Below are 17,107 nucleotides of genomic sequence, written 5' to 3'. Positions count from 1 at the left end.
ATACTGTGAGTGAGCGTAACGTGTTCACTCTAGTTTTTGAGCCTGCTAAATGGGACCTGTGCATCCTTATTAATATTCCCTAATATATTTCAACTCCATTGGTAATTAATGTAGAAAAGTAATATATTATATGTTTACACTAATATGTACAAGCCCGGATGAAGCTGCAAGGTCTGGGACAGCACATCAAAATAACCAATGGTTTTATTTGCGTGTAAGAATAAGCCAGGTTTTCTGACTTACTGTGGCTTAGCATGAATGATGCTGCTGGTGCATGCTGCCCAGTTGCTGCTGCTTTATTATGCCTGAACCAGAGATTATGGTTTATTGCTACTTAACAAGCCATGATCCATAGGCCAACGACAAACCATGGTTTAAGATTGGCTAGCACTCATGGCTTATTAGGGAGCAACAAACCATAATACCTGGTTCAGATATAATGGGAAGGCAGGGCTCCCTTGTCTGCATATGCCACTTGTGCCCAGGGAAGAAGGAAAGTGGGAGTGATGAGCAGTGTGCCTGTCCATACTCAATTGCAGTGTCAGAAATTGCAGTTTGGTTTCAGCCTTTATCACTAGAGTTTGTTGAATTGCTCATGGGCAGTCTGGGCGAGAGGAATTGCAATGATTTTAGAAGCTTGCCATTTTGCAATATTGTGTATTTCATAAGCATTCAGACTTAATATTTTAAAATGGCTGAAAAAAGAATGGTCAATCAAGTGAGTGCTAGTTGTAAAAGTTAATTTCTCACCTCTTTTATAGCTGAAATGGTAGTTTTGAAAAAAATTACAGCATTATTAAGTCTAAAGGCATTCAGACTTAGAAAAGAGAGGCCAAATCCTGACAACTATTAAAACTATTTCTGGATGCCAGAGAAGTTCATTTGAAGCATTTCATTTTGTGTCTCATAACCCCTAGAATCAAAATGTCTCCAATGGGAGCAACATGCTTGCTTCCTGTAGTTTAGCTTCTGCAACATTCCTAATATTAATCCCAAATTCTGTTCATAGAACCAGAATAAGTTCTTTTAAAAAACTGCCTGCCTGCCTTTTTTTGAAATTCAATTATGTACATTTCCCTCCCTCCCCAGTGAATACAGTGGAGAGACTTCACAAGGGCCAGCTTATGGTCCTGCTAGTCATCCTTCCTCCTCATTGTCAGCACCTTCCTCGTCTTCTGCATTTCGCCATGTAGTGCCATCCAGACAAATAGTGGAAAGACAACCTCGAATGCTTGACTTCAGGGTTGAGTACAGAGATCGAAATGTGGATGTAGTCCTCGAAGACAGTTCTACAGTTGGTAAGAAAATGGTTGTAGAAAGAGACTGACACATTTAAAATGAATGTATATCTAATTACAGTACAAGTTTTTTTCTTTGAACAGCTGCTAGGGAGGAGAGGGGGCATTCGAAAGCACCACTTGTAAAGCTAGTGATTCTATACCTGCTTGAGTGGAGTGGGAGGGAAATGGGGCCAGTTCTTTAAATTTATTGAGTGAATAAGTCTGCAGGGAAACAGAACATAATTTTTCATGCCACGCAACAGTGTCAGGGGCTAGGAACACTGATAATCTCACAAAAGATTAACAGTGTAAGGTGTCTTGGCTCGGATGGTGTTTGCATGTAAGAGGTGCAAGACCATTTAAAAATTCTGCCATCATTGTATGGCCTCCTTGGAGCCTTTATTTATTTGAAAAATATGGTAATCTTTTCGTTCTGCCTTAAAACATAACATTGGCTCTTTGGTACTTCCATAAGTCTCAAAGATACTAAGCAGCACTAGTATCAGTTTGACCATTGGCAAATTTACTCTTTCCTTAAGTCACTTTGTAAAAATTAGGAACAAAGGGGGATTACAAAATAATGCTCTTATGACTTGAGAATATAATTAGAGACAGCCATACTTTACATAACCCCCTTCCCAAAAATTTTTGTAAGAGGAGGATATAACTGTTTTTGTTTTCTTTGTTTGGAACATTGTTCAATGGTCTCTGACCACTGAAGTAGCTTACAAATTTCCTTTTTAAAACAGGTTTTCAGATGATGATGATGATGATGATGATTGAACAATTATAAATGCACCTACAATTTTCTAAGCACTGTACATATATTCCAGTCCTTGTCCTCAAACTAATGGGCACAATACAAAAGGAAAAAGGAATAGGGAGGGAAGAGGAAATACAGCAATGAAGCAGCTTCTTCACTGGGCAAGGCCAGGTTGGTCTCCTCCTTGGTATACTGTTCCTGGAAGGCAGGGGGTGCAGCCCTCCAGCGGCCTTTGGTGCCCTGGCTGATAGCAGAGACCAGAGTGTGCTTTCCTTTGGTGCTGCAGTTTAGATATGCTTTTGAAAAACTACATGCATATTGCATACAGTATTTATTCCAAATCAGCTAAGGGAAACACTTTCCTCTTCAACTTTAAATAATACATGGTCAGAGAGTGACATCTAGTGGCATGTTATAATTATGTGCTAAGCATGTACTTTGTTAGTCACTCTCTTTTTGCCCTCCCCAAATCTTCCCCCTTTAACGTGCTCAATTCTCTACTGGGTTGTGCCTCATTTAGTTGCTTGAATTTTGACAGAGCATGAGTTCACTATCTCTTCATCTGCTTTTGCAGGTGACCAAACACCATGCAATATATGTGGCTCTCATTTGAACTGAATTAGGATTGTAATCAAGGGTAGAGACCCACTTGCAGTTATGCTGGATTCTGTGTGTATGCTCCACTCTGTATTGTGAGTATGGGGACACATAACATCAGTCAAACTCTGCCCATTTTTACTCCAAAGTCAGGGATTTTAGAGATTGGATGTGTTTTTCCTCTAAGCCAGTTTCACACAGACTTCAAAACTGTTTGGCTAGAGGTGAGAGGCGAGCAGCTTCCTTCAGACACTGAGGAAAGAAGAAGGCAGGAGAAAAGAGGCTAGGGCTGGAGGCACCTTACACTTTCCCCACAGCTCCCGCCAAGCAGGTAGGGGCAGGGGGAACTGTGGGAGCCACGTTGCCAGCACACAGCAAGGAGTGTGGAGGCTTCTGTGTGTGTATGTGTGTGGGGGAATGACAGCTCCTTTCAGACATGTCCTCTCTTGGAGGCTCCTGTTTGCCTTCTGTTTCCCTCAGAGGCTCCAAAATCATCTGCCACAGCTGCCACCTTTTTTACTGTAAAACCTTTGGAGATGAGAGCACCGAGTTGCAAGCTATACAGCAAGAAAGCGTTACTCTTCTCCCTTCACTTAAAAGCGAGATCCAGGGAAATCCAGAAATGACACAGGCGAGTGACTACGAAGGGAGGGGAGATAGAGAGAGAAGCCAGCTGTCTTACTGATTTCAAAACTGTTTGGTCATCGCTACCCTGCTTTGTCCCACTGGTGTGTACATGGAATCAATAGATAAAAAATGAATCAAACAGTAAAGATGTGTACCGCCTGGAGCAGGTTCGCTTCAAACTGCACCCAGACTAAACAGTCTTGTTGCTTTTTAAAGACACTAGTGTGCGTGCAGCCTTAGGCTGCAAGATTTAATAAATCCTTGAGAAACACTTTGATAAGACTAAAAAGGTGCCCTTGATTAATGAGACAGAAGATGTTTAAATTGTTGTAAGAATTTTTAATACAAGTCCTTACTTTAAGAAAGAATGCAGATGGCAAGATCTGTCTGAAGAGGCGTTCACACCTGAAAGAGTCATTCACTCCTGTGTGTGTAAGAGAGGCAAATGCCTCTTCTAATGTGGTGTTTGCTGCAACATATGCAGCTATCATCTGAAAACAAAGGGCTGGATCCAGAAAACAACCACAGAAAGGATGGGCGGAAGGTGATTTTACCACCTCTTCCTCTCCACTGAGCCCCCTGAAAAGCCTCCTCAGAAGGTTGAGGGTCCCTACTCAGTGAGATGGGATGGCCTAGCTTGAGATGCAGAGGGAACGGGGAATCCCTGAAAATCACATGGCTTCACCTTCTGATTGTTGGGGACCCCCCCTCCAGCGCCCTGTTTCACAGTTCTTCCCACTGACCTTCAGGAGAGACTTTTTAGGAGGCTGCCAGGAGGAGCAGAGGGCAAGGAAGTCATATTTCGACCAAGTCCATAGACCTTTCTCAGGATTCAATATATTTATTTATTATTTATTTATTTAATTACATTTCTAGACCGCCCTATAGCAGAAAGCTCTCAGGGCGGTGTACAACAAATAAAATCACAATTAAAATATGAGCAAGTGTGGAAAAAAAAATATATAGTACAATTATAAAACATTAATAAAATTGCCATTGAGATTTATAAATTAAGATCATATTAAGTTTAGAATGTTAAATTAAAATATTTAAAAATTTACAAAATTTAAAAAGCCTGGGCGAAAAGGTAAGTTTTTACCTGGCGCCGAAAAGATAACAGAGAAGGCACCAGGCGTATCTCGTCTGGGAGGGCATTCCATAGTTCGGGGGCCACCACCGAGAAGGCCCTAGATCTAGTTGTTGATCTCCGGGCCTCTTTATGGGTTGGGACCCGGAGAAGGGCCTTCGACGTCGAGCGTAGTGAACGGGTAGGTACATAGCGAGAGAGGCGCTCCATCAGGTATTGCGGTCCAATGCCGTTTACGGCTTTATAGGTAAGAACCAACACTTTGAATCTGGCCCGGAAACATATTGGTAGCCAGTGCAGCTGCGCCAGGACAGGTGTTATATGGTCAAATTTCTTTGTCCCAGTGAGAACTCTGGCCGCAGCATTTTGCACTAGCTGAAGTTTCCGAACCGTCTTCATAGGTAGCCCCACGTAGAGTGCATTACAGTAGTCCAATCTAGAGGTTACCATAGCATGGATAACTGAGGCAAGATGCTCCTTGCTCAGATAGGGTCGTAGTTGGGCTACCAGCCGGAAAGTGTGCTCCCCCAACTCCTGGGAGGAAGGGAGTTTCCTTGTGTGTGGAAAGGTTATGAAGATTGAATCAGCCAGTCAACCAAGATATTGTTAGAAGTCTTCAGACTTCTAATTCTAAATACATATTGGCAAAAATCTTGCAGCATCTTGCAGAGCATAAAAAAGCAACATGACGTTTATTTATTATTTATTTATTAAATTTTTTAGTCACCCATCTGGCTGGTTCTCCAGCCACTCTGGGCGACGCACAACATAAAACATACAATTCACATTAAAACCTTAAAATTCCAACAGTAACACTAAAACCTAACCCACCCCAAAGGCCTGCCTGAAGAGCCAGGTTTTCAAGGTCTGGCGGAAACTCGTTATGGAGGGGGCATGGCAGATGTCATTTGGGAGGGAATTCCATAGAGTGGATGCCATGATTGAAAAAGCCCTCTCCCTAGTTCTCACCATTCTAGCTGATTTAACTGGTGGGACGGAGAGGAGGTCTTTTGAGGTTGATCTTGTTGGGCAGCAACATTCATGATGCTGGAGGCGCTCCTTCAGATAGACTGGGCCGAAACCGTGCAGGGTTTTAAAGGTCAAAACTAACACCTTGAATTGGGCCCAGAAAGCAACTGGTAACCAGTGCAACTCCTTCAGCACTGGAGTAATGTGGTCTCGGTGGCGGCTACCCTTAATCAGGCGAGCCGCCGCATTCTGTACCAGTTGCAGCTTCTGGACTGTTTTAAAGGGTAACCCCACGTAGAGTGCATTACAGTAGTCTAGGCGAGAGGAGACCAGGGCATGTACCACCAATGGGAGCAGATGGTTTGGAATGTTCTCTGATAGACATATTTAGTTAAATCTAGAGGAGAGATACAAGTTTGTATAGATGTTGCTGGTTAAAAAGAAACCTGGATTTGTGAAGACATAAGAACAAAAGGTCAGCACACTGAATCACAATAGTTTCTGTGCTGGATCCACATAGCATAGAACTTAAAGAAAGACCATTAAAGAATTGTCAATTTTTTCAAAATGAGAAGTAGTAATGATTACATAGGACATTGTAAGTCATTTGCAGAGGCTTCTGAGATTTTATAGGTCTTCCCTTTTCTTCTCCAAAAGCATGGTGGGAGCACCTTTCTGCTTCTCCTACCTTGGATGTTATGTTTGAATACAGTGTATGTGCATAAAATCCAGCACAGACGCCCAAGTCACACACTATATTACTCTTTGGGGGAGAGGGGTGACTTTGTGATTGGGCCTTTATGTGTTGATTTTTATTAATGTACATCCTATTTTTAAACATTACAGTGTACGCAAGGATGTGAGAAACGCGATAAGTGGAGCCAGTGTGCTCAATGGGCAGAGGAGGAAAGCATAGTATCTCCTCCCACTGTACATAGGGAGAAAGGGTTGTATCCAATGCCGCGCTGAGTTAAAGCTACTTAGCACTATACTTGTTCTCATAGCGAAATGTTTTGCACCAGTAGAATATTGTTGTGCAAGAGGTGGCAGGTAACTTTGTTGCACAATAGATTGTGTAATCTGATGTGCAGCAAGTTTGCACAACTGTTGCATTGGATTCCTTTGTTTAAAAAACCTCACCTATCCTCTAGAGTAAGTGCCCTTGTGCTAGCAGACAGGGAAAGTTAGATACAGCCCCAAGTATGGGAGGATGCCATCCAAACTAGGCCACCACTTTGTTATGATATATTGCCAAGCTAATATTTAAGACTGTATATTCTGTGTATTACCTGTTTTGATTATTTTTAGAATATTGTTGCAGATGGCAGCATTTGGTTCAAAAGCTGAATTTCACAGAAGGATGGAGATGTTGGTGTTGAATTACACGCACATTTACATTTTATTTACCTGGAGAATCCTTGCTATTTATTCCCTTCCACAGTCTAAAGTTATCCGTTATAATCTTTTTTTCTTTTATAGAAATAAATAACAATACCTATAACTCTGTGGTGGCTCTTGGAAATGCTTCTGGTACAGAGAACAGACTATGTAAAGCCAAAGAAAACTTCTTTTGGATAAAAACAACCAGTCTTCATCTTGCTTTATTACAACATATATACACAAACTAATATGATTTAAAAAGATGTGGAGAAAAAAATCAGAGTTTGCTCACACCTGTTAAATGTCACTGTAAATTCCCTTTATTGCTAACCTGTGTTATTGCATTATAACACAGAATGTTCTGAACATCTGTGCTTTGCTGTGCACAAGGCCAGTTACATGGAAGCAAACCTGCATTTACCATCAGGTGTACACTCCAGCAGGCCACTCACATAACCTTAATGAGTGTGACTTGGTGGTACACATTTACAAATAAGTATGTCACATTTACACTTAACTGTATTGCTTAAAATTATTTTCCAGTGTTAGTGCTGTTGCATAAAATGTCCGCTAGGTGGAGATATACTACACCACCAATGAATGAAGATATAATTTTCATTGTCAGGGGCTTGTATGACACCTATCTAATGCCATAAGGCTAATATATTTTCTACATTAATTGTGAAATGTTTGGTTTTTTTGGACAATGTTTAGTGTAATTCTGTCCAGTGGGACAATCGCTTACTTATAGGGCATTATCAAGCAAAAAACAAGCCTGTCTTGTGAATGCTTGGAATCAAAACAATAACTTGGAATCAAAAAAGAAATACAAAGACAGTTAAGGAGCCTGTTATTTTCCTCATAATAGGCGTGGGGAACCATTTTCAGCTGACACATGCATCTCTCCACCCTGTCCCCTATCCAGGCAAACAAGAGGCATTATCACATGCCTCATGTTAAACACACATTCCAGCCAAGCAAAAGACTTTGGGGAGGGCATGGAGAATGTACCATTGGTCTCACCTGAAAGGTGATTTTCATAGGAAGGGGCCATCACTGTGGGAAATAGTTCCACCTATCGTGCGAAGGCAAGAATGTTTTTGAAGTCAAGACTAGGGACGTCATGCCCCTCCCACTCTCCAGTTCATTCGTAGCGAGTCTAAAAGAGATATCTAAAAATACAAGAACAAGGCCAACAGGCCCGCCAGGAAAATAACATAATAGTCACATGCATAACAACATGACTCTAACATAACTTCATAACATAACAGAACTAAAAGTCTTGACTTCACTCTTACATTTAAATATAATATGGAAACAATAACATGTAACCCATTGATAAAATCGCTAGTCATCCTCCAACTGGGAGGGTCGTGATGGCCCCTTCCTATGAAAATCACCTTTCAGGTGAGACCAATGGTACATTTTCCATAGGAAGTGGGCCATCACTGTGGGATGTACCAAAGCAACCCATATAGGGAGGGACCACCCACATGTTAATCCTTATTAAGAACCTGTTGCAACACTCGTCTGCCAAAAGAAGCATCAGCAGAGGCATAACGATCAATTTTATAATGACTTATAAACGAGTGTGGGGAAGACCAGACTGCGGCCCTACAAATATCGGCAACAGGAGCATTAGTAGCAAAAGCAGCCGAAGTGGCAGCTGACCTAGTAGAATGAGCTGTTATACTAGCAGGAACTGGCAGCTTCAGGGACTCATATGCTAAGGTAATGCATGCCCTTAACCAACGGGATAAGGTAGGATTGGATACTTTATGCCCCATAGACCCTGGATGAAAGGATACAAACAGAGACTCCGTTCGTCGAATCTCTTGGGTCCTAGACAGATAGGTCTTGAGAGCCCTCCGGACATCCAACGAATGCCAAGCCTTCTCGAGAGGATGGGTAGGATTCGGGCAAAAGGAAGGCAAAACAATGTCCTGGTTGCAATGAAAAACTGAATCGACCTTGGGACGAAAGGAAGGGTCAGTCTTCAGCACAACAGAGTCCTTATGGAAGACGCAGAGGTGTCTAGCAGAAGACAATGCGCCCAACTCCGAAACGCGTCTGGCAGATGTGATTGCGATCAGAAACAGGACCTTGAAGGACAGTATACGTAGGGGCACAGTCCTGATGGGTTCAAACGGAGGGCGTTGCAAAGCCTGCAGAACTTTCGGCAAACTCCATGAGGGGAACCGATGGACAACAGCCGGAGAGCGTAGGGCGACTCCCCTCAAAAAACGTTTGATGAACGGATGTGAGGAGATATGATCTCCAGGAGAGGACACTGAGAGAATGGATGACAGAGTAGACGCATGTCGACGTAGAGTGTTGGGTCGAAGTCCCATCATAAAGCCACTGTGGAGAAATTGGAGCACCTGGTGCACATTGGCCTGGGATGGATCGTGGTGGTGGGACTGACACCACTTGGAGAAAGCCACCCAGGTATGTTGATAAATGCGAGTGGTAGATGGTCTTCTCGAGGCCAAAATAATATCAATCACAGCGTCAGACAGTCCAGCTGACCTCAAGTGTCTCCGTTCAAACGCCACGCTGTTAGATTGAGCCAAGTAGGGTCCTGGTGCAGTACTGGGCCCTGGGATAGGAGGTCTGGCGTTACTGGAAGTGTCCAAGGATCCATCATTGACATTGCCAGAAGATCTGAGAACCACGGTCGGCGTGGCCAAAATGGTGCTATCAGAACCAGCTGTGCCCTTTCGGTTCGCGCCTTCCTCAAGGTTTTGGCTAACAATGGTATGGGAGGAAAGGCGTACAATAGACTGTCTGGCCACGGTGTTGTCAGAGCATCCACTGCTTCTGCTGTTGAGTCCAGGTATCGAGCAAAGTACCTTGGAAGCTGGCAATTGTGACTGGAAGCAAACAGGTCGACTGAGAGGGCGCCGAACCGACACTGGAGACGATGGAAAATGGCTGGATGAAGTTTCCATTCTCCTGGGAAGACCTGTTGTCTGCTGAGCCAGTCTGCTGTCACATTCCAAATCCCTCTGAGGTGCTCTGCTTTCAGGGATTGTAGATGTTGTTCTGCCCAGACAAAGATGAGGGAGGCTAAGTCCTGCAGAGGACGAGACCTGGTGCCCCCCTGTCTGTTCAAATGTGATTTTACACACGTGTTGTCTGTTCGAATGAGCACATGATGCAAAGGGATCAGAGATTGAAAATGACATAGAGCCAAGTGGACAGCCTTTAGTTCCAGCCAGTTGATGCTTCGAGATTGCTCTGCGTTGGGCCAAACCCCTTGAATGTACTGGGAGTTGCAGTGGGCTCCCCAACCTATGAGGCTGGCGTCTGTGGTCACGATGGTTCTGCGGGGTTCTCTGAACGACGTGCCCTTGGAGAGGTGTTGAACCTTGGTCCACCAGCGGAAGGAGAGGCGCAGAGCGGGGCTCAAACGAACTTTGCGATGGTTGGAGCTGGCAATGTCTTTTTGAAAAGGCAACAGAGTCCACTGAAGGGGCCGAGTGTGAGCCCGAGCCCAGGGCACAATGTGGATTGTGGAGATAAACATCCCGAGCGCTCTGGCGAGAAGCATGACGTCTGCGGATGTTTGTTGCATCAGGGACCTTGCGATGCTTGTGATGGCAGTGATGCGATCTGGAGCCAGGAAGACCATTGCCTGCAGGGTGTCCAACATTGCCCCAAGATGTAGTAGGCGTTGGGTTGGCTGGAGATGGCTTTTGTCGAAGTTGACAAGCCAGCCGTAGGTCTGCAAAACATTGAGGGTGATCATTAAATGATGATGAGCCAGCTCTTCAGATTTGGCCCGTATGAGCAGATCATCCAAATATGGGTAGATATGAACCCCTTGGGTCCGAAGGTAAGCCACTAGGATGAGTAGCACCTTGGAAAATACTCTTGGAGCAGAGGAGAGGCCAAAAGGCATCGCTCTATATTGAAAATGTTGGTGGCCAAAAGCAAACCGAAGAAACTTTCTGTGGGCTATGCAAATGGGTACATGGAGATACGCTTCCTTAAGGTCGATAGAAGCCAGGAAGTCTCCTTCATGCAGACTCTCGGTAATGGAATGGAGAGATTCCATTTTAAACTTGCGGTATGTTACAAAACGGTTGACAAACTTGAGATCCAATACCGCCCTCCAAGATAAATCTCGTTTTGGCACAGCAAATAGGAGGGAGTACACCCCTTCCGATCTCTCAGTTGTGGGAACTGGCTCTATTGCCGCTATGTGCAAGAGGTGATGTATAGCTGTCTGCATGATGTTGTGCCTGGCTGGTGCCCTTGGGCAAGGAGACGGGTGGAATCTGTCTGATGGGGTTGCCCAGAACTCTATGGTATAGCCATAAGTGAAGAGGTCCCTGATCCAGGAGACCTTAGTAAGGCGCAGCCATCGATCTCCAAAATTAAGTAATCTGCCACCTATGGGGATGGCGTTAATACTACTTGTGTAGGCGAGGACCTCCCCTATATGAGGACGATGAGTTGCCCCTGCGCCCTTGGTACTGACCTCTGCCCTGGAAGCGTCGGTTCCAGGAACCCCTGAATGCGTTGGAATCATAGGGTCTGAAATCGCGGCCTCGTCCTCCTGGCCGCGTTCCTCGAAAAGGCTGGTTAGAACGAAAGGAGGGAAATCGCCTGAAGGGCCTGTGGTCGATGTTCTTGACTGTGGCTAGAACCGGTTTATGGGCGTCTTTTGGATCAACCAGAACTGCCTTTAGAGCTTCCTCGCCGAAGAGTAGAGATCCGGAGTAAGGGGCCTTGGACAGGTTCAATCTGGCCGCTGAATCAGCTTGCCAGTGGCGAAGCCAGAGGGTACGACGAGTGACTATTTGAGTCGTCATGGCTCGTGCCCCTAATTGGGTGGCATCCAAAGTGGCATCGGCCACAAAAGCTGCTGTCTTACGTAATTTCAATAGTGCTCTTTTGAAGGCGACAGGATCAGGGTTATCATCCTCTAGAAGGTCATCCAGCCACATCATAGATGCTCTGGAGAAGATGGAGGCTGAGGCGGAGGCACGCATGGCTAGGGCAGTGGCCTCGTGGTTCTTGCGGAGGGCGAAGTCTATTCGACGTTCAGTAGTATCTTTTAGGTGGGATTCCCCTTCCCTGGGCAAGATAGATCGTGAAACGAGGCGAGCGATCGGTTCATCTATGCCAGGGACCTCTAACTTGGTGGCGAAGTCTGGGGCTAGGGCGTAAAGTCTGTCAGCCATGTTCTTGAAGCGTCGAGCTTTGAGCGGGTGGGCCCATTCATCGGAAGCTAATTTGGCAATTGGGTCCGGCACCGGGATGTAGTGTTCAGTAGGTGCAGGGGATTTGAGGACCTTGGCCCCTTTGAGAGTTGGAGCGGACGAAGTTGAGGGCGCAGTCTGGAGACCAAGGGTATGAAGTACCCTACGTGCGAGCGGTTGGTAATCTGAACAAGCGATACGATGTATCCTCCTCATGATCTGAATAGTCGCTCCAGTCGTCTCCTTCAACATGGTCAGTGAAAGTTAACTCCTCCGCATATGAGGCTTCGTCCGTACATCTGCCTCTGGCTACATCGAAGGGATCTGGCGAGCAGGAAGGATGAGCAGCATGGAACGCGCGTTGGTCCATGTTGAGTGGGGGTATGGCAGGAACCTGTGGTAGTGACTGCATTTGTGTGAAATAAGCCAGCATGGCTTGGAGTTGGGAGAGGAAATCAGGAGACAGCTGCAGACCAGATGTGTGAGATGTATGTGCCTGGTGGGCTGTTGGAACAGATGTCTGAGGCGGTAAGCCAGAGGTAGGTTCGTTAGGCGAACCGTGAGGGGGAAAGCCAACAAACTCTTCCTCGTCAGAGGCAGTAGCAGGAGAATGGAAAATATCACTTATGTGTGTCTGTGCTGTGGTGGTTGTTGGCACAGAGACATAACGAGGACGCTTTGGTTTACTATGGCTGGAAAGATGTTTTGTCTTAGCCAGTGCTTTGGCATGTCTGGTCTTAGACGTGTTAGTATGTTGTGGCTTGGCTGATTGTGGCATGTCTGGCTGATCTGGCACCATGTGTGTTGATGGTGACATGCCTGGCTGTTCTGCCATCTTATATGAACCTGGGTGCAGTACACTGCCACGGAGGGGGCAGAATGTAAAGACCCGAACTGGCACAGCGTACTACCACGGAGGGGGTAGGATACACTGGCAGATGGCGAATGCACTGCCACAGAGGGGGCAGAATGCACAGAGGTATCCGCGTTAATATAATATAGGCTGTTTTAGAGTTGGCACACTCAGATTAGTGCTGTGGGCTGGGTTTTTGGCTTGTTCACGGCCCCATAGGGGGCAGGATATGTAATGTAAATCAGATTTAATACAAGTCAGCCACTGATATTAAAGTTCCAGCCTTGATAATGTAATCCAGCCACTAGGATTAAAACTCCAGCCTTGATAATGTAATCCAGCCACTAGGATTAAAGCTCCAGCCTTGATAATACAATCCAGCCCACTAGGATTGGAGCTCCAGCCTTAATAATACAATTCAGCCACTATGATTACAGCCACAGTAAAAATGTGTGTAAATCAGCCTTGTGTAAGTTTGTCAGCAGCACATATACACAAACATACAGATAGATAGCCTGCAGGGGAGGTATCCGAAGCTAAATAGATGGGAACAAAAAAGGCGGGAATTTTGAATTTCAAAAAATGGCGCCCGGAAAAAAAAAAAAAAAACGGGCGGGAAAAAATGATCAAAACGGGGCTGAGGGAGAAGGAGCAATGGCGGCCGTCGCAAGCGAACTGGGGGAAGGGCTGGCCAGCACGGACTCGCCGAAAGCCGCAGTAGCGGTTAGAAAAAACTCTGGAAGAGCAGGTAGAGGAACACACGGCAGCCGCCGCAGAGAGAGCCGCCGTCGCGGTCTGTAAAGCCCTTCGCAGTGGGATTTAAGCCACGTAGCGAGGGCGATCTGCGGTAAGGTAGTAACGGCGGGAGCCGCAGCTGCAAGCTCCCGCAGAGATCGGATCAGCCGCAGCCGCGGCAACGATCGGGGGGGGGAGGGAGAGGGATTCCCCTTCCCTCACAAGCGATCAAAAGCGATCTTAAAAAAAAAAAGAACCGCAGCCGTGGTCACCGAGGGAGCCCCCTGGCTACGGGGGGGGGGGGCTTGAAACTGCAAAAATAAAGAGAGCCGCAGCCGCGGTCTCAGAGGGAGCACCCCAATCAAAGGAATAAAAGAAATTAAATAGCCCTGAGGAAAGGGGGAAGAGAGCCGCAGCCGCGGTCTCTGAGGGGATCCTCAGTAGGCTAGACACAAAAAACAAAAAAAAGGTTTTGAAGAGAAAAAGAGAAACAAATACGAGACTTAGCTAAATGCTACGTGAAATTCCAATCTTGTTCGTACGAAGGCAAGAATGAACTGGAGAGTGGGAGGGGCATGACGTCCCTAGTCTTGACTTCAAAAACATTCTTGCCTTCGCACGATAGGTGGAACTATTTCCCACAGTGATGGCCCACTTCCTATGGAAAATGGCCAGTGAAGGGTGTGGCATACAGAAAGGGGTGTGGTCTAAGGAGAGTTCAGAGGACTGGCTAGAGAGACCCGAAGGGCTGCATTTGGCCCTTGGGCCTGAGGTTCTTCACCCCTCCTTGATAAGATGATAAACAAGTGATCATGTTTGATCTTAATTTTTTCAAATTTTAAGCAGATGCTTAAGCAGTACTTGTGAATTGATCCTAGATCAAACCAAAGTACTGGTTGAAATATTAAAATGTAATAGAAATTAAAGGGTTGCATGCAAGTTATACATCCCATACAATGGAAACAATGCATTTTGTGTTAGTCATTGCTATTTGAGTTCACAAATCTATCTTTTCTGACATTGGAAAAATAAATAATTTAAAGCAAATATTTGTGGCACAAATCTGATAGTATTTTTAGTATACATTTTAATATATTTTTTCATATTTTTCATATTTGATAGTATTATTTCAATGTTTTAGAATTTATTCTAAATCAGGAATTCCCAAATGGTGGTCCGTGGACCACCGATGGTCCATGAGCTTCATGGAGCTGGTCCGTGACATGTCTGAAAAATTACTATTAAAAGTTAGCTCAGCATAATTGTTACAATAGGCAAAAAAATGTTAAATGGTCTGCCAGCACCCTCAGTAATTTTCAAGTGGTCTGTGGGGGGGAAAAGTTTGGAAACCACTGTCCTAAATAGTATTGTCACATTTCAGAGTTTGTCTTGTGGTATTTTATATGGATTATATGGATTGAGAGTATGTGTATGTTTCCTTTGGATTTGTTTCTTTACTCAAGAATTTGATAATATGTTAATGTTGAAACTGTAGCAACAGTATGGATTGTTTGGGCTTTTTGAACCTAAAACCATTTCATTTTGCCAATGTTTTGTAAAGATAAATGCAGAAAAATATAAATATTGACAATATTTTTCTCTTGCAGGAGAGATCAAACACATTTTAGAAAATGAACTTCAGATTCCCACATCAAAAATGTTGCTAAAAGGCTGGAAAACTGGAGACGTAGATGATACTGTAAGTTCCTGTATTTGTTAAAGGATCTTCTGCCATGCAAGGCTTCCTGCCACTTGATGCTAACGTGTAGATGACCTTTGATGTGATGACATGACTGTATGTAGCCTTTCCCAACCCAGTACCCTCCAGACCTTTTGGACCACAATCCCCATCAACCCCAGCCAGTGTGCCCATTCGTACAAGGCAATGCATCTGATTTCCCCCCCTCCATTTCCACCACTCATTCCATAGCAATCTATTATGTCGCCTGATGGTTGGGAGCCCCTCCAGAGCAGTGTGGGATTTGACATGAAGGGCTGCAGTAGACAGTGAAAATTGGGTGCTTTTCCACATGTGAATGGAAGCACTCCCTATTAGCAGAAAGCCACTATTGGATACAATCCTGGGACATTTTTGAATTAGCTGAAAGAAGGTGTATGGTATGACCTTTGGGACACTTGTGTGCAGCTATGACTTCTTATTGGATACCTGACAACCTGATCTCTCAGCTGAAGAAAATAAAACTGATTGGGAAATGTGGGACAGTGAAATGCAGGGAAAACATTTTCCTTTCCCCCAAGCAGAAAGGCAAAAGACGTTTTAGATGGTGAAGGACACTTTCTACTTTTATTGGCTCTGTCCAGCTGTATGCCTAGCTCAGTATATGTTATCACCTACATAGAAGCTTTGACTTCTCCAGTAACTCATGCTGAATTTAAATAGGACTTATTTCTGAGTTAAGTGTGCAGGACTGCAACCACAGTTCTGTGATAAGTGCTACAAAAAACCCATTAACGTTGTAGTATAGGGAAGGACTGCAGCTCAGTGGTAGAGCACATGGTTTGCATGTAGAAGGCCAAAGGTGCAATCCCTGACATCTCCAAGTATGGTTGAAAAAAGAGTCCTGTCTGAATACCTTGAGAGTAGCTACTAATCAGAGTAGACCAAGGATGGAGAATCTGTGACCTGCCAGATATTGCTAGCCAACTCCCATCAGCCACAGCCAGCATGGCCAATGGTCAGAGATTGATGGTAGCTGTAATCTAACAAAATCTGGAGGGGCACAGGTTCTCCATCTCTGGTATAGACAACACTGAACTAGATAGTATAAGGCAGCTTCCTAAGCAGTAGCCGTCCTTCTTCTCAGTGAGAAAACACTGGAGCGTCTCGCTTTTGTGCTCATGTAAATTATCTAAAGGCTTAATAATATCACAACCTCTAAACTGTTCTTGCTATCAGAAGTGCAGGGTCCCTTCATGATAGTCACAACCACACACCCCTTTTTTTTGCTGCTGGGTTGAGAATGAGATCCGTATTAATGCCTTCTCCCACAACAACAGAAGACAATAAGCATGAAAGCTGACTATGTCAGCTCCTCAAAAGAGTCTTCTCAGCAGCTGGCTCACCTGCTTTCACTCTGATTAGTTCCAGTCTGCAGGAAAGGACAAGGAAACATGTTAGAAGACACTTCTCAGTGACTAACACATAACCCTTTCCTGCTGATTGACTTGCAGGATGCTGGAGACATTGGGACCCTGCTCCCCAAAACGTAAGGGGTCTAAGACCCTCCAAGACCCTGGACAACTACACTCCTCCTTACTGTGTTGAAGGACAGAATGAACTTTGTACATAAGTCAACAGAATTACAGTTGTCATCTGTTTTCGTGTGATATGCCTAAACCTAACATGTGAAACCTAAATTGGATAGAGCAGATTTAACTCTACTATTCTATGATTCTTGTGAACCTTAGGCCTGCAGGCTGCACCTAACCTTCCAAAGCTCTTTTCCAATGCTCTCCCCTCCTACACCAGAGCAACCAGTCTGTGAGTAATTTGCTCCACTGCAACAATGCAAAGCTGGGCATGCTGTGAAGAAAGCTTTGAACAGGGATGCCTTCTCTAGTCCATAGATAAAGGTGTATTAATGG

The 17,107-nt window shown here is 44.8% G+C and overlaps 1 protein-coding gene across 1 annotated transcript in view; it reads left to right on the top strand.

Annotated features, from left to right (window-relative positions):
* The window catches only part of FAF1 (Fas associated factor 1), a 299,638-nt gene that overhangs the window by 34,168 nt on the left and 248,363 nt on the right, over positions 1–17,107 (top strand). The window contains exons 4-5 of the mRNA XM_061632944.1: positions 1,090–1,298; positions 15,109–15,200. Coding sequence (XP_061488928.1) covers positions 1,090–1,298; positions 15,109–15,200 — 301 coding nt within the window. The remainder of the gene's footprint in view (positions 1–1,089; positions 1,299–15,108; positions 15,201–17,107) is intronic.

This window comes from Rhineura floridana, chromosome 6, assembly GCF_030035675.1.
Source record: "Rhineura floridana isolate rRhiFlo1 chromosome 6, rRhiFlo1.hap2, whole genome shotgun sequence".
Classification (NCBI taxonomy): Eukaryota; Metazoa; Chordata; class Lepidosauria; order Squamata; family Rhineuridae; genus Rhineura; species Rhineura floridana.
This window is presented reverse-complemented; position numbering and strand designations above follow the sequence as displayed.